At 35.2% G+C, this 22857-nt stretch overlaps 2 protein-coding genes across 2 annotated transcripts; both read right to left on the reverse strand.

The window, feature by feature from the left end:
- Positions 1-1351: 1351 nt before the first annotated feature.
- Positions 1352-15067, reverse strand: LOC310715028 (C4b-binding protein-like). Its single transcript, XM_083521174.1, has 10 exons — positions 14967-15067; positions 7943-8071; positions 7627-7809; positions 7215-7320; positions 6923-6996; positions 5270-5449; positions 4931-5107; positions 4011-4277; positions 2589-3136; positions 1352-1570 (listed from the first exon to the last, which is right to left on the reverse strand). The coding sequence occupies exons 2-9, from the start codon at positions 7998-8000 to the stop codon at positions 2763-2765; spliced, it is 1419 nt and encodes a 472-aa protein (XP_083377300.1). The 5' UTR covers positions 8001-8071; positions 14967-15067; the 3' UTR covers positions 1352-1570; positions 2589-2762.
- Positions 15068-18514: 3447 nt separating this feature from the next.
- Positions 18515-22732, reverse strand: LOC310742070 (uncharacterized protein). The gene is made up of 5 exons (XM_083570643.1): positions 22493-22732; positions 21771-22103; positions 19775-20086; positions 19486-19624; positions 18515-19393 (listed from the first exon to the last, which is right to left on the reverse strand). Exons 1-5 carry the CDS (start codon positions 22524-22526, stop codon positions 19276-19278), a joined length of 936 nt encoding a protein of 311 aa, XP_083426769.1. The 5' UTR covers positions 22527-22732; the 3' UTR covers positions 18515-19275.
- Positions 22733-22857: the final 125 nt, after the last annotated feature.

Genomic DNA, 22857 nt, shown 5'->3' on the forward strand with positions numbered 1-22857 from the left:
TCTTTTCACTTGAACGACTCAACACACATTATTGTAGTGAAAAATAAAAAAAGTCAGTCTAAGCTGGAAATCAAGATATCACAAACGCAATTCCAAAAAAGTTGGGGAAAATGTAAAAAAAAAAAAAAAAAAAAAAAAAAGAGAATTAAATAAAATATTGCAATGATTTGCAAGTATCATAAACCCACATATTCTTCATAATAGAACATAGAAAATATATCAAATGTTTAGTTTAATGTTTAATGTTTACTGAGGAAACATTTCTTGTAAAGCAAAAAACAAAAGAAAGGTTTTCTGTTCTGTTTTCAAAATTTTGTTTGATGGCTGCAACAAAACTCATAAGTTTGCGACAGGGTTCAACTGTTTTTCGGCTAATTCTGAATGTTGAATCAGCAGCGAAGCTCGTCGACGGGAAAGAGAACTCCGATAGGTTAATTAGCTTAGCGAATGAGCACACGAGTAAAAAAAAAAAAAAAAAAAAAAAAAAAGGAACATGCTTGTCATTCTTGCACTTGTTTTTGCAACTTAGCAGACATGATTAAAAAAAGCTTCATGAACCCGTTAGTAATGGGTGCGGCAGGTGTAAATGCTGCTTGTTTTATTCTACATTTGTGGCTTTTTCAGTTTCCTTGTTCGGATACAGACGACTGCCACCTGCTGGTATGGGAGTGTTATGATCTCTCGTGCAACTGCAGAAAGTGTCAGATGCGCCTGCCTTGTAATCGGCCTAATTTGCAGCACAATCAACTGATCTTGATTAATAAAAAAATTGGCACAAATCAACTGCCTGATCAATCTGTCAACCTCCAATCACGGCCACACTTCAACAAGCAGGGTGCATCTCGCTCACCACAGACGGGTGGACTTTGAGAGCTACTCAGAGCTGTTAGTATGGAGAATGTTAGAAAAAAATAATAGGACTTGCTTAATTTGTACATTATTGTAATGCTCAATCATTGTTTAATAAACACTAATGGCACTTTTCTTTTTTTTTTTTTTTTTTTTTTTTTTTTTTTTTTAGATATAATCATACCTCAAGATTTTGATATCGTTACATCCCCCTAAGTTGCCAACTAACCTAATTGGTTGCCAAATGTTCTTCCAGCTGTTTCATGTAAGTAAAATAGTTACAGCCTTTAGTTGCTGAGGTCCAAACTTTAAGATTTGTTGCAGCCACCGAATTCAAAATGACAATTTTTTTTCTTTAAAGTAAGACATTTCTTTAGATTTAACATGCGACATGTTTTCTATGTTGTATTAAATAAAATGTGTTTATAAGATTTACAAAATCATTGCGGTCTGTTTTCTATTTATTTTTACATTTTTGGAATTAGGGTTGTGTCAAGATAAATAGAATCAATGGAAAATGTTCTCAAATACTTACCCTTCTCCTTACACTGAGGGGCAGTCTGAAAAGTTCCATCTTTAGTACATGATATTGTTGCAGCACCTTCAATGCTAAATTTTTCATCCTCACATGAATATGTGACTGTTTGTCCATATTCATAGTAGCTCTTTACTGGGGTAAACTGCCCATTGTTAATTTTAGGAGGTGGTACACAGGTCACAACTGAGGATGAAAAAATTGCAAATTTACCTACAGTAGCTGATATTTACAGATATTTTTTTTTAGAATATGATATATTTTAAATATTTATATTATATATCCTCTTAGCCTTTAGCGCCGTGCCTGGTGTAATGTTTGTATATGTTTTGTATATGGGAGGATTTTATACCCCACGTGGGCGAATCTTAGTTTGATTACTCTTTAGAAACTCTTAGTGGTCAAAGAGAGGAGCACGTACAGGATGCAGCTCTCAAACAGCTCTGCACAAACAGCTGTTTCCAGCTCGTGCTAACTGGACTTTGTTTACAAAAAAACCCCCAAAGAAAACAAAGAAAATAAAGAACAGTCAAATAGGATGTTTTATCTGAGATTCCAACAATGCAGCAATGAGGAAAATATTTTTGGGGCGGAGAAACAACACCGACTTGGAGGTCTGCAGGTGGATTGAAAATCTGGGGTGGGGAGGGGCGAACCAGACATAGTCTCAGATAAATATTTGTAGGAATCTCATTTTTCATGATATCTTCATTCAATTTAAAATATAAACTCATGAGACATGTGGCTTTTACCCTGTACTTTTCTAGATTGCTCCAGGACTGATTTTATGTATTTGTATATGCAGAAGAAAAAAAATGTTCCATGAAGGAAATGTATATTCGTGGAACTTCATCATCTATAACTTTAACAATATCAACTTTGAATAATGGACAGTAAAGCTCAAAGTTTATTTTTTTTAAAGATATTTAAAAAGTGTATGTAGCTCACTTTTAATCAGGAACTGTTAACATTTAAAGTTAGGTAGGGCAAATTTCAGCTGCGAGTCCCAAAAGCTGTGGTGAAGGCTAACAGGTTAAAGTAGTGCATTTCCTCAGATTTTTCTATGTTGTATTGTAAATAAGATATGTATTTATAAGATTTACAAATCATTGCAGTCTGTTTTTATTTATTTATTTTTCATTTTGAAAATAGGCTTGTATAAAGATGAATAGAATCAAGATGGAAAATGTGCTCAAATACTTACCCTCCTTACACTGAGGGGGATGTTGAAAAGTTCCATATTCAGTACATAATACTGTTGCAGCACCTTGAACATAAAATCTTTCCTCACAGGAATATGTGACCGACTGTCCATATTCATAGACGCTCTTTACTGGGGTGAACTGTCCCTTGTAAATTTTAAGAGGTGGTACACAGGTCACAACTGAGAAAGAATAAATGGCAAATTTACATAAAGTAACTGATATTTGCAGTGACATTTTTGAGTATATATGATATGATATTTTATATTCATTATAATATTTCTTCTCTTTGGGTTTTTGAACATTTCCAAAAGGGTATAAACTGTAGTGGCTATAGGGTTCAATAAAAACATTGAACGATGGTGATTAATCTTACTGCACTTCGGCGGAGGTGGATTCCATCCATTTTCATCACAGGTGAGAGTGTCAGACCCAGTCATTGTATAGCCTTTAGAACACTTGACATGGATTGACATGGCATATGTATAGGATGCTGCCTTTCCTCCAACTATGTACGCATCTGTAATGCTGGGTGCATCACAAGTCAATGCTAGAAAAAATCCAACAGTAATAAATTATATCAAAATTCAAAATGATCCCAGTTGTACATCTTGTGCAAGTACTGTATTTTTTTTAGAAAATAGCTATAATCTAATCCTAATAAGAATTATTACATACATTTTTGTTATTTACTTCAAAGGTATAGTCTTTAATATATGGCAGGCTTCTGTGAGAATTTCTGAGAACCTGTTACACTGCACTCAAGCAAGAAAAAAATTCCTATAACATTACTCATGTGCTATTATTGTGGATTTACTAAACTACTGACATTTATTTACCAGTTTATCAGAATACTAAATAAACTAGAGTGAAATTCAATATGTAACCTTTATTAGTTCACACCTTTGCGAATCAATATATGAAGCATTAAATGTACCGAATCAACGGAGTGTAAAAATAGTGGGAAATTCTCCAAAGATTTTGTAGAACAAATCAATAGCCAGAGACAAAAAATTATTTCCATTGTTTTACTAAAGTTAAAGAGTGAGCTACTACATGGGCAGTATACACAAGACTTATTTTTCAACATTACTATTTTTTGCTCAATAAGACGAAACCAGTAACCGCTGAATCAAACGCCAGTCCAGATACAAATTGGAACATTCCATCAAATGGAAGAAGGACTTTTTTTCAGTAAAGCCTAGCATATAAAAAGGTGAGAGGAAATACAGTCACCATTGGCTTGCTCATTAGGGATATAAGGAAGAAACTTATACACACTAAACTTATAGATTCCACCTTTGTAACTTCTTTATCTCTGTAAAGCTGCTTTAGGACAGTGCCTACTGTTGAAGGCACTATACAACTAAAAGTGAATAAATTTGAATATCACTTTAATAGTGAAAAAAACCCCAACAACTTACGTATACACAGTGGGAGAGCTGGAATCCATCCATCATTCCCACAGGTCAGGGACTCAGACCCCTCCAATTTGTAGCCTTTATTACACTTGATTTTGATCACGGAGTTGTATGTGTAAGGTGGGCTTCCATCAATAACCGAATTTGAAATTAATAGTGAATCACAGATGATTGCTGGATAAAAAAAAAAAGAACCACATTTTGACATATGCACAAAAAAGTTCACAATCAGGCCAAACTTCTGACCATTTGGCTGAGCTCCTTCATCCTCTAGCCTCCATTTAATATTTTTTATTAATGGTTCCTAATATTTAGACCTTTAAACTCACATAATACCTACAAATATAAAATATTTTGTAAACCTACGTCCAGTCTGCATTTTTGTGAGATTTTGAGGGCTTAATAGGGGAAAAGTCTGAATTAGAAACAACAACTAAGAATTCAGTCAATTCTCCTTATGCTCCACAGTGTGCTTTCACAATGATGCTATTGTTTAATTCTATAAGAAAATCTTGGAATTACAGTCATTATTCATTCAAAGGCTATTGGATGGGACACCAAACCCACACAAACACACACAGTTAATTAAGTTAACATTACACTGCATCTCCTGCATGTCCTATAGTCTACTGGCTTTACTTAAACCTTTGCCAATTTCACACCTTGCATATAAGAAACAATCAACACTCTGTCAAGTTCCCTAGTGCTGACACACTTAATTCTAATGATCAGATGATTATCAACTCTTTCATTTGACATTTTAACACATTAAGACGGTGAAAGTAGAAAACTGTTCAGGAGGAAAAACAGCTTATCTTAGACCATTAGATAATAAATGAGACAAAAAAGACATGGGGCTATGCAAGGTTTCTCAGCTGTTAATATAAAATATTATATTATAAATAAAAAAAATTAACTATTACCAGTGCACTGAGGAAGTGAAGGATCCCATCCATTTTCTTTACAGACTATAAAATTAGACCCTTCCATTTTATAGCCTTTGTCACACTTGTAACGAACATAGTTGCCATATTTATAAGGTGGTGACTTTCCTTCAATTCTAACTGCATGTGTGATATCTGGTCTATCACAGAGCACAGCTGTACAAAAAGAAATTTACATGATTGTTTCATTCCCTGTACCCATTTGTGCTGAAAACATACAAATATATCAAATGATCTAATGAAATCACAGTAATGAACATAAAATATAAACAGGATTTTTGTTCTTATTTTGAATATGTTGTTTCGAGGAAAACTCGCCTGTACACCGAGGAGGAGCAGGCTGAAAAGTTTCATCGTAAGAACAGGATAATTTTGAAGTTCCAATAAGATCAACACCACTGTCACAATAGTATGTGACTACGTCGTTATATTCATAGAAGTCTTTCATTGGTTCAAACATTCCACTTTTTATACTGGGGGGCGGTAGACATTTCACCACTGCAAGAAGAAAAAATAAGAAATAAATCACAGCAAAAAAATTTGATATTCTTTATTTACCAAGGGTAAATATTATTTATAAAAATATAAATGTGGTAAACTCTACAGTGTACCGAGAAAAAGAAAATGTCAAATACCATATTGTGTATATATATTAGTAACAACAAACAACAAAAAATTATTATTATTATTATTATTATTATTATTATTATAATAAATCAAAAAAATTTATTTTAAACAAATAAAAATAAAAGATATAACAACAATGACAACTATTATATTAATTATTATTATGATTATTTTTAGAAAAGAAAAAAAAAAAATCCATTAACAGCACATAAACAGTTTCACAATAACTATTTTTTCAGCATGGCTTTCTCAAGATAGATCACTATTTTTTCTCAGAGGGAAATACACAGGGAAAAAAATGAGAAAGTACGCAATATGAACAAGTATTTTGACACCTGACATTTCCTTTGTGGTTCTTCTCCAAACTTTTACCACAAACTTGGAGGCACTCAATTGTATAGGACGTCTCTGGATGCGCTATAATAAAATTTTGCGTCCATCTGAACTAGAAAACCCAAATCGGTTCCTGCATGGCAATGCCCCTGTGCGCAGTGCGAGCTTCATGCAGATATGGTTTGGAGCAAAAGATCTCGAAGCCACTGAACACATATGGGATGAATTGGAACGCTGACAGCACCCCAGGCCTCTTCACCTCACCTACATCAGTACCTGACTTTCATAACACCCGTATGGCTGATGAACACAAATGTCCACAAGCACACTTCAAAATCTAATGGAAACATCTCCACAGACGAGTGGAGGGAATTATAAGGGAAAATTGGGCACATAATATAAGCACATATGACCAGGTGTCTGCAAACTTCTGGCAATATAGTGTACAAGGGTAGTGAATGAATGAATTAATAAATTAATGGATTTGATTAAATACCAATACCATGCATACTAATAATATCTGCCTAAACTGTCTAAAATACAATGGAAATAAAAAAAAGGTACTGCAGAAATATGTGACAATACTGATTACACAATGCAATGTGAGAACAGTATTGCATATTCTTCACCATGACTGGACAAAGGGTTAGAATGGCGAGATGGAAGCCGCTTTCTTGCCTGAAAGAGTGCAAGATGTGCAATGCTGAGACTCTTATTCAAAAAGTGCTTCAATAAAGTTAAAGCACTCAAAGTTCAAATCAGTAGGAAGGCATGCACAATTGCACTTCTAGGTTATTGTAAAGATTATCACAATATCACATATCCATGTCACCATATCATTAGAGATTAGAAGAAATGAGTATTGTTGCTCCATAACAGAATTTACAAGCATGTACTTGAAAAGGTCAAACTAATATTATAGAAATGAAAAAAAAGAATCAACAACAACAACAAAAATAAATAAATAAATAAAAGCAAAATAATAATATATTTATATTATAGTGGCATTACCTTCACATCCAGGAGCTCTCCCATCCCACCCGCTTGCTAAGCAATTTCTTTTTGCATAGCCAACAAGCTTAAAACTGCAAATAGACATTTGTTTTAAAATGCATGTTCCTAGTTTTTCCAAAGTTTAAGCACAATAATAATACAATTTGAGAAAAAGAAACCAAAATAATTGGGTGAAGAAAAAATAGCTAGTTCAGGATAGTATGTATACATAACATACTCTGAATATTTAGTCAGTTCATTCACACGTGTACAAATGCGTGTAGAATCAACTATAGAGAAACATATTTACCCATCATTACACGTTGCTGTGATGGTGGCGCCAAACAGAATTCCACCTTCGGGTGGAAACTGATACCTACCATTTTTAATTTCGCCAGGATTACCACAGGATCTTTCTGGAAAGAAAAAAAAAGAAATAAAATATATAACTTTTAAATAACCAACAATTGTGCTTTGATGCGATTTATGTGATGTTAAAATAAATATGTGTTTGTAGACTGCATTCTGCGTTTGAGCAACAATCATATTTGAAATCGAAAAGAAAAGTTTTTTCAAGTAAATCTCATATCAACGACTCAAATCATTCTTTCAAAATGTAATCTAAAATAATTTCCAGCAAAATGAATGCTGAATGAAAAGACTCATCGTATATCTAAACATACGGACATATTCAAGCAAAAAAATGTTTGCAGGTACGCTACTTTTACACTGAAGTTCGAGATCGCTCCATTGGTTTCCGGTACAGGTGATCGACTTGGAACCTGATAACGTCACATAACCGGTGGCACATTTAAACTTTAAAACGGATCCATCAGAAAATGATTGTTGGTCTACATCATCAGCCAAAACCCGGTTTTCTCCAACAGAAGGTCTGTCACATTGGGCTGAGCAGAGAAAACAAAATCAGACATATTACCGATTCCACATCCAAATATCCTCGATGATGCCAAATAGGAAGCATTAAAAGACACCAAACAGCAAATCTTCAATAAGCTGAGAATAAAGAGGAGATCTCACCTCGGACATCTACAGCAGTCAGGAGAAGAGAACAGAAGATGATCATGTAGTGAGACATCTTCAGCTGTAAAGTTTAAACACAGATTTACTCACTCTGTGCTCCTCCGTCCTAGATGAATATAGAAGCACCTAAGAGAGTAAATAATTACAAGATAATATTAGCAAGTAAGGAGAAAGAAGAAGAGGCAGAAGAAGAAGATGGAGGAGAATTAGGAAGGGGAATTCTTTATATAGATACTACATAGGCATAAATCCTTTTGAAAAGCACCACAAAAAATAGAGAAGCACCTTTCATTTTAGTATAACAATGCTAAATACTACAGAGTAAAGTCTTTCTGAATACATTTATTCATCCGTTTGTTCATTGATTATTTCGTTTTTGTATATTTAACAACAACCATGCCAGTGTAAGAATTTACAGTCTGCTTCAAACCAGAACCAACACCCCACGCTATATCAAATTAAGCTCATCTGCAAAACGGCTTAAATTTCACAAAAGTTAATGTAATCAGTCTGGGAGAGGCAGCAAGCCACCAAAGGGGAGTGGTAGCTCAGTGGTTTAGGCTCTGGGTTACTGATCGGAAGGTCGGGGGTTCAAGCCCTGGTATCGCCAAGCTGTCACTCTTGGGCCCTTGAGCAAGGCCCTCAACCCTCTGTGCTCCAGTGGCGCCATATCATGGCTGACCCTGCACTCTGACCGCAGCTTCTGAGCAAGCCGGGATATGCGAAGGAAGAATTTCATTGTGCTGTAATGTATATGTGACAAATAAAGGTGTATGAGACCATGAATATCATTTAAACAATTCCCAAACCTGTCCTGCTGCTGGGCTGGCACCAGCGAAGGCGTAAACACCAGTGACTACCACCTGCTGACCTCCGGCTCGATAGTGGGATCACCCAGCCGTGTGTTTCCTTTACTCATTTCCTACACTTATCCCATCTACACTTCAAAAGGAAGAACAATACAAAATATCTGTGCAGTACAAAAGTACTTCATGTATTTTGTCACTGCTACTCTGTTATAAACAACTTCATTATGATCATCGTTGTCCTCATTTTTTTCTTACACCAGACTGAAATTGTCATAAATATTACAGAGCCTAACAATCTGTATATGAATCTCCAACCACTTTACTTGGGATAGACATTCATTGGCATCATTACCTAAGTAAATCATTCCTAATTATCCTGATTTTAACAAAATTCTACAATGAATTTCCTGTATCAATGTGAAAAACACCTCATGGTGTCCTCAGAAAAAGGACTTTTAGGAATAATCATTTCAACTCAGAAATAATGAAAGTGCTCTCGGACCTCACTTCATAATTAAACTTTCTTTCGGCTTCTCCTATTAGGAGTCGCCACAGCAGATCCTCCGCATGTTTGATTTGGCACATTTTCTAACACTGGATGTCCTTCCTAACGCAACCCTCCCCATTTATCCGGGCTTGGGACCGGCACAAAGAGTGGCTGGGGTTGGTTCACTGACCGGGGATCGAACCCGGGCTACAGCGGTGAGAGCGCCGCATCCTAACCACTAGACCACCAGGGAACGGACTTCACTTCATAATTATTAACTTTTAATGAAAAGATGATTGCAATGCAACAAAAACAAGTAGAAAATACTAGTTTTAAAAATGTCCATTAAAAAGGTACATTTTGCAATAGAAGCCATTTATAATGGGGGAAAAAAAATCTCTTTGTTGCACAGCTACATTTAAATAGTAAAAAAAAAAGAAAAAAGAGGTTAATTAAAAAATGTCAAGTACAGACAACACCAATGACTTCAGAGAACATAGAATTGTACATAGCGTACGTGTGATGCTGGTTTTTACAAGAAAGGGGTTGATAGAGATGATTTAGAGATAAAAAAAAATAAATAAAATAAAAACAGAGCTGTGTGAAGAAAAAAAAAAGAAGAAGAAGAAAAAAAAAAAAAAAAAAAAAAAAAAAAACATCCTGTTTGCATTCTATGCAAACAGGATCAGCACATAATAAAAATCGTCTGGTCCTTAGCAGAGACTAGGTAAATATAATCTCATTCGGAAAGAAGAAGGGAAAACATCAGCAATTATCTTAGCAATTCATCTGTTTTTGTAACCATTATTGAAGTTAGATGTTTGTAAAGTTCTCAATTTCAGTAGGTGGATCCTTGACCAAACATCTAGAAAAATGTGGCATCTTTCCATCCATAGTCGGAATGAGTTTATAAAAGCTTTTTATAACCATATTAAAAAAAAGGAAAAGATTGTTTTTTTTTAAAGACAGTCCTTTGAAAATCACAGGAAACACGAACAGTCTTTGATAAAGGCCAGTAAAGACAAAAAGAACAATATCTTCAAATACTGTTAGATCGTTTCTGAGAGACGAAAACAAGCTAAAACTGTAGGTCGTCCAGTATTGTTTTGCTTGAGTGTTTTGGGAGATAACAGCCTAGACATAAAACTGTAGATAAAAACTAATGTCTCTGCTTCCTTTAATCCAGCAATCTTTGATCACAATGGCATTCCGGTTTTTGTAACTATTTCAGGACTTTTTTGGCTTCTTTGGGTTTGGTAGGATCAATTTTTTATTTCTTTATTTATGGTGGAATTTAATTTCATTCACAGTCATTAATGAAATATTATTACGCTTGACGGGGTCCAGAAAGCTGTTACACTAACCTTGAAATGACGTCAAAGTTTATATTTATTAAGTTCTGCCCAAGGTGACCCATAGAGTGTCTACAAAATAAGCTTTATTAAACACACACAAGCCGTTAGGACTGGATTTTCTACAACTTTCAGTTCATTGCTTTACAATCATGTTCCACACTTCTTTCCAGTTATTTGTTCAAACTCTTAAGCATGTGAATTACTGATCTGTGAGAAATATATCGACTGTTTTTGCATTGCAATGTTACAGAAGGCTTGTGTGTGTGTACAGCCCTGTCTTGGGCTTTATAACTTTTTAATGAGTTTACTCCACCCAAACTCTCGTGAGAATTCGTGATCTCGAAGCAGTAATACAATTTACGTATTAACTTCAAAGCGCCGTTGTTTTCTGAAACGTGATAAGCGAAAAGTAGGATAACTTCATTTTAAAGTGAAGGAAAAATGTCTTAAAAAAAAATACAAACAAAGAAACAAACCGTCAACACGGATCCTGGGTTAAATGAGTGACTATCAACAAACATTACTTGAAAAAGGTCACCATTATTAATATACTGTATATATGTTTTTTCAACTGTTACTAAAGTGACTGAAAAAAAGATACAATTATAGATAGATAGATAGATAGATAGATAGATAGATAGATAGATAGATAGATAGATAGATAGATAGATAGATAGATAGATGAGGTTATACAGAAGGTGTAGTATTATGTACATATAACTGAATAAGGGTCTATATAGTGTGGTTTTTATATAAGTATGATACAGTATGAGATATATATATAAAAACCCTACATCAAACCATAAGCGTCATCTTACTTTTCATTCTAATGATAATCAACGCAAGTTAAATCTCTCACCGTTATCTCCTGCGTCCTCTTGATGGAAAAGAAAAAAAAACAAAAACAAAAAAAAACAATGAACTTCTACTTCTGTATCTCACTTCCTCCTGGTCTTGACCACAATCATTCAGTCACGATTAGGTATCAACCTGACCATTCATGACATATTAACACAGTCTATCAATTGATTCTATGATGGACTGGAAACTACCCTACAAAACTACAGAAGCCTCTCCGCCCCAAAGGCGTGACAAACACTCCTACTGAAATAACAAACAGACAGTGGATACACCCACATGACATGTTCCAGCTAAAAATGTAAGGAAAACCAGACTACTATGATTGCTATTTTCCATGTTGTGTCGAGGAGTGTGTGCGTACTGAAATGCACTGAAACAAAAAGTGTTTCGGTGGTCAAACTGGTCGAAAGTTTGAATTTCGTTTTAGAAACCCGGGATTCTACATTCTCTGGACTGAAGAGAAAAGGGACCATTTGACTTTTTAGCGAGATTATTTCAAAAACCTATGATGCGAATTGGAGTGCATTAGTGCCTATGGAAAAATACGACAAAGAAGACCCAAGACCGTTAAACAGCTACGATCCTGTATCAGGCACAAATAGGACAGTTCTCGCCCAAAACTTCAGCAATTGGTCTCCTCGGATGCTAGAAGGACTGTTGCGGGGATGCAACACAGTGGTAAACATTGGCCTGTTCCAACTTTAAGACATGTTGCAGCCATCATATTCAAAATGATCTCATTTCCTCATTTTAAACATTTGATATGTTTCCTATGTTCTATTGTGAATAAGATTTGGGTTTAAAAATAGCTTCCCAACATTGTGTTGTATTTTCTGTTAAATGCTTTTAATGCTTATTGCAAAGTTTATTTATATAGTAGTCATTTATTTCAGTAACAGTCTTAGGATTAAGTTGACTACAGAATCCACTTCCTTTAAAAAATATTTGTACATTCATTTAAAATAAATATGTTAATATTTAACCACATGCCAAACTTTTGAGTCGACCACTTCCCGTTTCAGTCACGCAGGGTGTGGGCATTTTTCCAGAGAATTTCATTATAGTTAAATAATTAATAGGTTGCCAAGCGGAAAGGCACGTCTGCATTACATCATACATTATTATTAGCTCAACAATCATTGTGTATTACATTATTAAGAAAATCCCCCTAAAGCTTTACCCTACGCTTGTTACTTTAAACAAGAGCTCAAGTAAATGTACCATGTATTACAATAAAAATTTAAAAATTATCACAAAAGGTCTGAATCTGTGAGACGTATTCTGAAGAGTTTTGTTCCACGTCATCTGAACCACTTTAGGAGACCAGGACACCTTTCCATTCACAGTATTAACACTAACATGATGTGTGTGGCACGTGTGAGTAAATCAAGCAGCATTGCGGGGGATTTTTTATATTATGCAAATCAATGTGGACTTTCCATTTTTTCCTTTATGGGAAGTGTCTGTTTTTACAGTATTCTTGCGAAGATTTAAGAAAATGGCAGGCGATTGTACAATGAAATAACATTCGATGAGGGCATCGAATGTTGCGATGATTCCTATGAGCATTAAGACGTTGACAATGGTGAATAGACGAAGACTATTTTTTTTCCACTTCCTACCTATTTCCCTCATCAATTGGTCTTTCAACCTCTGCTCACAGGATGGGCTTTTTGTTGGTTTTCCCACCATTCTGTGCACCACATTCTCCCCAATTCCACTTCTTTCTTTCATTACATGCCGCATAGCCAAAACAAGTCACCGCCTGGATTTAAACTGAAGTAAACCTTTGAGCTTTCCATTGGACAATTCCTGTATTGATGAATATGTTTCAGCTGCAACAAGCACATTTTACTGATGCAGTCCGTTCCTTCTCATTTCTTAAAATAAAAATAAAAAACAACATGATAAATACATGAAGACATATCCTGTAAACGTGGGAACAGAGGGATCAATATCTTGCTGAAGGGAACAAATGTGGTACCACTTCAAAAAAATAATAAAAATAAATAAAAAAAAAAAAAAAAAAAAACCATCAGCGAGGCTGACTGGAAATAACAGCATCATAAAGACTCTAAAGCAATGACATGATAGGGAGCATGACATGATTTTTTTTTTTTTTTTACATATGAATTGGTCCAAACCTTAACCCTATTGAGAATCTATGAGATGTGCTGTAGAAGACTTTATACTGTATTCTGGCTCTGCCATCATCAATATAAAGATCTTAATGAGATATTAATGCAAGACATTAATAAATGTGCCATTGCATAAGTTATCGAAATGATTCCGTGATAAATGCAGGTCCCAAGCAAAGAAAAGTTTGTCCTACAAAATAGTGTTACCTTTTTTTTGGTCAGGAAGTCTACAAATGCACTCAGTTCTGCTAATGGTTGGAAATATTGCTGCCGTCTTGTGTGAAAAACTGAACAATGAAAAAAGCAACATAAGCAAAAATTTGAGGAAGAACTCTGACCTTCTTTTAAGAGGCTATCTTTAGAATTTGAACAATAACCGCATGACACAAACTCAGACCAGTTTTGTCTGAGATCTTTTAGATTTGTCAAATCAGTAAATTTGAATCCTTGATATTCCCCCTCATGAATGAAGATAATAAAGTATTTAAGGGGGCTTATATTTACTAATATGGAAAAAAAAAATGCTGTTATGTTTAATTATATAGAGTTTCAATAGATAGCCAAAGAGCCATGACTGTACAGAAAGCTTAATATTGTGGGAGTAATCCGTCTAATAAATAACAAAAAAGGAGAGAGAAAGAGAGCGAGAGACTCAATCGGCCTTGATCTGATGTCTCAAATACATGTAGATAAACTCATATCACTTTATTCCCTTCCTTTATTGTATATTCTGCTTGTTTTTCTTTGTAAATATCTGTTTAAACTGTATCTTGCTTTAAAACACTACATTTCAAAATTTTTCTTTATTTAATTCTCAACTAAATTCATTTTACTTTCAAATTTTCTTTGTAAACATTTGAGAGAGAGAGAGAGAGAGAGAGAGAGAGAGAGAGAGAGAGAGAGAGAGAGAGAGAGAGAGAGAAATTAAGAGAAACTTAAAAAATTTTTAAATACATAATCGGTACAAGCAATATCCTAGAACACCTATGTATAGCGAACCAATCACAGCCCACGTATTGATAAGTGAACCAATCAGAGTACTTGTAGGGCGGGACAAAAGAGCTAGCGTCACGTTTCCGCCAACATTTTACTGTGAAATTCTGCTTTATCCTTCCTAATTTTTAAGATTTCAAGAAATCCAGAAAGAACCATTTTATTTATAATAATTCCCAAAAAACATTAACGATTTCTGTTTCGACCGTAAACTATATGTACAATAGGCTCAATAATAAAATGTTTGCAAACATTAATTAAACGCTTAGACCAGAGTCAAGTCCGGATCTAAAGTGACATTTTAACACAAAAAGCATACACACATATAGAAATGTCTTTATAAAAAAAAAAAAAAAAAAAAAAAAAACGTGAACTTACGTTTAATGGCTTCGCATACCAAGAAACACTCCTTGGGCTCCCACAGTGTTTACTTCCGATTTTGCGTCAAGTCGCAGTAGGCAGCCTGTGATTGGTTGGTTAAAGGTAAAAAAAAAAAAAAAAAGGTAAAAAAAAAAAAAAGTGAATACGAGACCGCTGATTGGTCAGCTTTTCATGAGTCGTGTTATCGTTGCTCAACTTTGATTGCATTTTAACGGAAGCGCATTGCATTCACAAAAAAAAAAAAAAAAAAAAAAAACAGCCAGGATCTCATAATTATATAAATAATATATAAATTATATATTATATAAATAATTATATAAATAATAACCATATAAGAGCTTCTACGTCTCCATTGTTGCGCAATGAGGCGCTTCCGAGCAAAAAATGTAGTAACGTCAGATCCGGTGTTATGCGCTAAAACGCTCCCCTGCCACAGACTGCCCCACAAACTTATCTCATAATTATTAGATATATTAAGTCATAATTATGAGATAAGGATCGATAATTATGATATACTAAGTCATAATTATGAGATAAGGATCGATAATTATGAGATACAAGTCATAATTATGAGATAAGAATCGATAATTATGATATATTAAGTGATAATTATGAGATAAGGATCGATAATTATGACATACTAAGTCATAATTATGAGATAAGGATCGATAATTATGAGATACAAGTCATAATTATGAGATAAGGATCGATAATTATGAGATACAAGTCATAATTATGAGATAAGGATCGATAATTATGAGATACAAGTCATAATTATGAGATAAGAATCGATAATTATGATATATTAAGTCATAATTATGAGATAAGGATCGATAATTATGATATACTAAGTCATAATTATGAGATAAGGATCGATAATTATGAGATACAAGTCATAATTATGAGATAAGGATCGATAATTATGAGATACAAGTCATAATTATGAGATAAGGATCGATAATTATGAGATACAAGTCATAATTATGAGATAAGGATCGATAATTATGAGATACTAAGTCATAATTATGAGATCCTGGCTGTGAATAATTTTTTTTTTGTGAATGCAATGCGCTTCCGTACATTTTAAACTATGACTTGCAGCACAAGGGGAAAAGTAAATACAACAGTATGCACATTCACTGAGTTATGTTATGTTTGGAATGTACAAAATGATCAAACCCCACAAACGTATTGGCCAGAGATAGCGGTTTGAATCCGACTATCTATATGCTGAAGATGGTTCTTCATGACATTGGCTGACAAGTTTGGGGTCTTTGTGATAACATCTGGGGCCTTTCAGATGGTATTGCATGAAGTATCTGCTTGTATTTCTCATTATTGAGGACACCAGTAATATTGACCAAAAACTGCATAAGCAGAAATTAGTTCTCACACCTGCAGGAAACCTCCACCATGCTTCACTGTTGCTGACACTCATAATTGTACCAATCTCCAGTCCTTCTACAAACAACTTGTTTTTGTACTACAGCCAATTATTTCAGATTTTGACTCATCAGTCCAGAGCACCTGCTGCCATTTTTCTGCACCCCATTTCTATGTTTTCCTGCATAGTTAAGACGCTTAGCCTTGTTTCCATGTCAGAGGTATGGCTTTTTGGTAGCAACTTTTCCATGAAGACCACTACTGGCCAGACTTTTCCTGACAGTAAATGGGTGTACCTAAGTCCTATCTTCTAATGATGAAGGGAAGTAAGCATGATGTGTCTTTCATCTGCTGCATTAAGTTTGTTTGGCCGACCACTGCATCTACCGTCCCCAACATTGCCCGTTTTTTTTGCGCTTTTTCGAAATAGCTTAAACAGCACATCTTGAAACCCTAGTCTGCTGTGAAATATTTGCCTTTTTGCTGTGCTCAGTCTTGCCATGGTGTATGACCTGGGACACAAACATGCCTTTCAAAGACCGACCTTAGTAGCAGAGTTTGGCTGTTCCTCACCCAGCTTGGTATCATTGGTGAACCATACACCTGACAAAATCCCTGAATTTGTGCAAGTTTATAAAGGGTGCAGAGTAAGAATTGAAAGCCAACGGGTGGTCATCTTTCCTTTTTTTAACTGATAAAACTAAATTATTAAAACGTAATTCATTCTTAAAACTTTATTGAAAGCTTTCTCACGTTACAGCTTTTTTCACACATATATACATATATACACACACAACAGATCGGCTTTTGTGTATATAAAGTTCCTCCTCAGTCCTCAGAAATACACGGCTCTATATATTTTGTTTTGTATAAAAAGTCTATGTGTGTCTCAATAAACCTAGAAGAGTTTTTACTATCAGAACACTTACTTTGCATGGTTCTATTCCCTGGTACCAGTTCAGGTGCAGCTGCAGTAGAGACAGATAAGACAATGACCCCTAGATTCTGTCTGAAACCAAAAATTCTATCACCTACTTATTCATGCAGCAACACAATGCATACATTTATGCAAATGCAGGTCAAAAGCTTCAGATAATATTTCCATCAAAAATTAAATGGGGGCAGTTGTGACTTGATATGGCATGTTTTTTTGGAAAGAAGTGGGGCATTGGTAAGTGCTGATCTCTGGGGATTTTCATTCACACCAGTTTCCATAGTTTACACTGAAGAGTGTGAAACAACAAAAAGCAGGTGGACAACTGGTTATTATCCACTAGGCTCTGCTGTGTACCAAAGTTTCAATGAGTCTCAAACATTCACAAATCAGTCCACCTGTCACCCACATTCATGCCTCCCATAATGTGAACACTAAATCTTTTTGCCAATGATAAATCCACATGATTTTATGCATTGTGCTGCTAAGGCTGTTTGATCATTACATAAACAAACAGGTTTACAGGTGTTTCCAATAAAACACCCAACATGTGTATATGTGTAATGCGATACAGACGGTCTTTTCTCCCTGCTGCTATTAGACTTTACAATCAGAGCTGCTCCCATTGAACCATGCAGTATATGTGTAATACCGATAATTTAAAAAACGTGCAATATTACATATGTGCAATATGTTTGATAGCATAACTATTATTAGTTGTCTCTTTTTCGTCTTTTGTATTTATACATTGTGTTGTATATTCTGTATTGTTTCTACTATATATTTGCACATCTCTTCTTTGCTGTTGTAACACAGAAATTCCCCCACTGTGGGACGAATAAAGGTTTATCTCATCTCATCTCATCTTATCTTATATCACCTACAAGCCAGATAAATGGACTGCGATTCATTAGTTATCCCCTGGAAATAAACTAAACTGTGATCATTTGACTAGAATCTACACAAACTATCCTATAATATTGAGGGTGGGTGTCAGGTACTGATGTAGTCAAGGAGAGAAGGTCCGAGGTGCAATCATCGATCCAATTCATCCCAAAGGTGTTCACTAGGGTTGAGGTCAGAGCTCTAGAGTTCAAGGCCTTCATTTTCAATCCATGTAAACCATATCTTCATAGTGTTGGCTTTGTGTATGGTGCATTGTCATGCTGGAACAGGTTTGGGTCTCCTTGTTCAGTGGTGTGCCTCAAACTTTGAGAGAACATTTTGGGGAAGAACCACATATTGTTGAAAAACACAGGTGTCCTAATGCGTGTGTCCATTTATTGCAGTTTGCAAAGAAATGTACAAATAAAAATAATAATATAAGTATTGTGATTAGTACAGTCATTTAGTGTAAATATGCACTCCTGTGACCGTGAAACCTCTTAAACAGATTATTACAAGCGTCACGTGTTTAACGTTTTAATGCAGAAAGATATCAGTAGTACATTTTGTCAGTAGCTAAGATATAGACCTGACTGTTGCTCTCGTTTGCCCTCTAGTGTAATAACTTAAACTAGCAGGTATTTTTGAATTAATGCATTAAATTATAGTTCAACAGACTATTTTCATATAGACCCAGATAATCATATAATCATAAAATTAGACAGATTTAAGCTTTTATAAAGCCAATCTTTGCCCATGCACCGTTTGTCTGATACTCTTCTTCACTCATTCTTACTATAATCTATAAAAAATACATTGTCACCAATTCAATGTCAAATAAAAAGCTTTTTTTTTGGTACAAAATTTACAAAAGCAGTAAAATACATTATGCATGCATACCTGTAAAATATTTTTTCAGTGGACTTTAATTGCTCTTTTATTTCCTTCAAATATTGACAAACAAATGTGTCTTCATGCAGCAACATTGTAAACCAGACTTAGATATAATTGGGAAAAAAAAAAGCCTATAAAAAGGAACGAAGGTTACGCTACATAGTAAAACTAAAATAACTCCTTCCAGCAACAAAGTTGGTTGCGGTGTTCTTAGCAAGCCACTCTGCTGGTCTTCCTGCATGAGCACAACAATACAAAGACCGTAACCATAGCAACGAAACAAACCCACCGAACAATGTCGTACCAGAGCGGGACTCCTGACCATGACCTGAAAATGCAAGCATGCAAAGGAATTTAGTATGAACAATTCCACAATTATGAGCATATGTATAGAGTTCGCTTGTAAAATCGTGTTCAAACCTATGACAGGAGTTTTCTTTACAGCTCTGGGTTTGATTGTTAGTTAACTGTTTTCCACCTGAAGTTGAAACCTCTAAGAAAGTGCTGATGCTTGTTGTTGGTGATGCCGTCGTTGTCCTGCAGTCATAACTTTCAAGCTCTGAAACGGAAAATATAATGGTAGCTTTTTATAATAACCCTTCATTAACCATGTTTTGGTACGAGTAAATTGTGATAGGAGTCATTTAGCAAACAGGTAAAACCAGGAAGCTATTTACAATCAATAACTCATAAGTAGTGCATAACTGACCATCAGACGTGAGCAAATAAATGCAGTTCTCCTGTCCAGCATGTAGAAGGTGAAGGGAAATTGGTTTACTCTGTTCTCTGCTCACAGCATTCTGAGCCAAACATGTGTATCGAGCATCCTCAGTGAGAGAGTCACAGCGGAAGTGAAGATCAGCAGAGCTTTGTAAAAAAACGTCTTGAGGTCGGGCCTCTCTGGACCAACTGTACTTCACATTGGTGCCTCTTTCAGTCCGGCATTGCAGGAGAACCGGCTGTCCCTGGCACGTCACCATGGGCAGGCCTTCTAACCACACCTGGGGTCTGCTCACTGATTCTAAAATACAGACCAGGTTAAGAGTGAAACCTTTTTATTTCAGAAATAGTGGTACATCAATACCGACAAATGATTCCCTTCACATGATGTTACCCATCATCCACTGCATGCAACCGAACTTGATCACATGATTCTTTGCCGACCTGTTTCTTCAACAATTTGCACTTGTACAAGGTGGTATCAAAAAGTTTCAAGCCTAGTTTGTAATCCAACAGATGGCAGCACAGGGCTGCACACACAGTCACAGGGAGCACCAAACTTTATAAGTCAGTGTGCCAAAAGACATCGTTCTCTGTGCAACTGGTGCTTTTCTGACCACGTGCGCACCCTGTCACAGTGCTTTCCTCACACGTGAGTTTCTCACCGGAAACAACATGATCTCACTTCCACACCAAACATATGTGATAGTGTACATAGATAAATAAAGTACTTTCTTGGTAACAGAGCTAATCCTGAAACTTTTTGATACCACCTCATTGTTTTCTGTGTATCTTGGTTGTTGTTTCTAGGTGTTTTATTGCGTCATGTTCCTTGGTTCATCTTTTGTTTTTCCATCATCAATAACAGTACTGGTACAGCAATCAATTAAGTATTAATCAATCAGGACGTCACAGAATATTTATGGCATTTACCAAACTCCCTTTATCCAGATTTTATTTATACATCTGAGCAGTTGAGGGGTAAGAATTTGCTCATGGGCCCAGCAATGGGAGTTGAGCGATGCTGGGTTTTGAAATCACAACCTTCTGATCGGAGGTTCAACATTTTAACCACAGCTACTACTTCCTGCTAGCTTCATTGGTTACCTCAGAAAGAGAAGGGTTGCAGTAGAGAAAAGCAGGGGAAACAATGCATGTCTTTGTTTTTCATTGATGGTGAAAGAGCATAATGAGTAAGAGCCAGACTTAACCTGGGTAGAGCCCTAAAATTGATCAAAAGATGTATAAATAATTAAATTTACAGTCCAAAAAACAGTAAAAATCAGAGGGTGGATTTGTGAATTGTTTAAAGGATTTTGCAGTTAAATACTGTATATCTTGACAACTTGTATATCCTGACCATGTATTGCTTTACTGTTAATTTTACACACGGTCACGGTTATTTTTTTTTATTGAATTGTTATTTACCAGTATTTGCTCCTCAATAGCATGTAAAAGCCGTTACAAACCGATATTGTAAAACATGTTTCAATGACACAGATTGTGGCAAAAAAATGAAAATCGGCAAAGCTCATTACAGACCGCCGCTACCAAAAGTTTGTTTTCAGCTGCAAAAAAACACTCAAACCTAGGGTTGGCTTAAAGTTAGGGTCACGCAGACAAATTAATAGCTTCAAAACTAGCGGTACAACAGCATGCAGCACTTACAACACACAATATTTAACCTAATGTTTGAAATTAGCATGTAATAAATATTAAAATAATTTTAATATTGGGGTGACCCCTGGATAGCCAAGGAATAGAATTGTCAAAGCTTCGTTAGGATCTCACACTCGAATCTTTGCAGAGATGTTATGAAATGAGGATTGTGTGATTTTGGTTATATAAGGGTGCTCAATCTCTATGATGATAATGTTGTAATTTATATAATGCTCTTTTTCAAATAGTCCAATTTTCCAATTTTGCTCAATGACAAACTAAAATGTCTTTACTATATATTTTACACACATTTAAAAAGGCCTTACCTTCAGTTACCACAACATTTATCCTAAACATGAGATCAGCATATATTTTGTCAATCGCAGCCCAGTAGATCCCAGTGTCCTCCAGCTGGAGTCCTGTCATAATAATGGTAAAAGTTCGAAACCTTGTTTCATATATCCCTGCTCTTTTTCTAAGCCGTTCTGTTGTGATTCCGTCAGTATCCATCAAAACCTCACAGGTGCTTCTGGACTCCCCGAGGCACCAGTACTTCTTACTGTATAAAAAACTCTTTGAATCATATTGGCAGAAAACATTAATCTCCTTTCCAACTGTGGTGTGTATGGTGCTTTTTTTACACTGCAGCTGGGCATGAACTGGGGAAAAATGAGTTTGAAATGTGTTTATGTATTTAATTTTTTTTACTATTTACAGATCAAAAAGTAAAAAATACAATGATAAAAACCAGAAATAGCTGCGATTTCTGATATATAATGCCATATATTGGTAAACATTTATAAAACACTGGATGCAAAGCATGAACAATACAATGTTTTAAATTGTCATAACAAGGATGCAGGAAATAGCGGGTCTAAGGGTACTGCTGCACCTTGACTTTCACTTAAAATGTTTTTAAAAGATTTAAAGTATATATATATATATAAAATGCACCTTATATGCATGCTTTTTGATAATCTAGGACCCCAAATGCATTCTTGCATCCTTATGTCAAAATAAATATTTAACCAAGAAATAAACTACTCACCCTGAAAAATAAGCGCCAGGTGTAGAACCCTCATTGTGTCAAACTTTCGAGAGTATGCAAACCTCAGACACAGGATGTACTGCAGACCAGAGTACTGCCCTTTTTCCAAGTATGAAAAGTTTTGTTTTTCCGTGGTCTGACATATACAGTAAATAGCCTATTACTGGTGCAGTAGTTCAGAGGCCCTCAAACCTTTTCTGTGAGAGCCACATAATTTTTCCGTTATTTATTGGGGAGCCAGTTTGGTCTGTAAAAGAAAATTAAATGGGCCTGTGATTACCAGTATTATTAAAAAAAAAACAGTACTGAATCATGAAAATTTACTAAAGGTAAAAATTATTATATATTTAATAAATTATAGATAG

The sequence above is a fragment of the Silurus aristotelis genome, assembly GCF_946808225.1.
Source record: "Silurus aristotelis genome assembly, chromosome: 19".
In the NCBI taxonomy this organism is placed as follows: domain Eukaryota; kingdom Metazoa; phylum Chordata; class Actinopteri; order Siluriformes; family Siluridae; genus Silurus; species Silurus aristotelis.

Bases quoted from the DNA above. Each gene is read 5' to 3' on its own strand.
- LOC310715028 (XM_083521174.1), bottom strand. From the start codon at position 8,000: ATGTCTCACTACATGATCATCTTCTGTTCTCTTCTCCTGACTGCTGTA. The intron at 7,810-7,942 runs GTGAGATCTCCT...TTCTCTGCTCAG, and splicing joins GACTGCTGTAGATGTCCGAG to CCCAATGTGACAGACCTTCT. The intron at 4,278-4,930 runs GTAATAGTTAAT...AATGGAGGCTAG, and splicing joins TTCACTTCCTCAGTGCACTG to AGGATGAAGGAGCTCAGCCA.
- LOC310742070 (XM_083570643.1), bottom strand. From the start codon at position 22,526: ATGAGGGTTCTACACCTGGCGCTTATTTTTCAGG. The intron at 22,104-22,492 runs GTGAGTAGTTTA...ATTTTTCCCCAG, and splicing joins CCTGGCGCTTATTTTTCAGG to TTCATGCCCAGCTGCAGTGT. The intron at 19,625-19,774 runs GTCAGTTATGCA...TTTCCGTTTCAG, and splicing joins TTATTTGCTCACGTCTGATG to AGCTTGAAAGTTATGACTGC.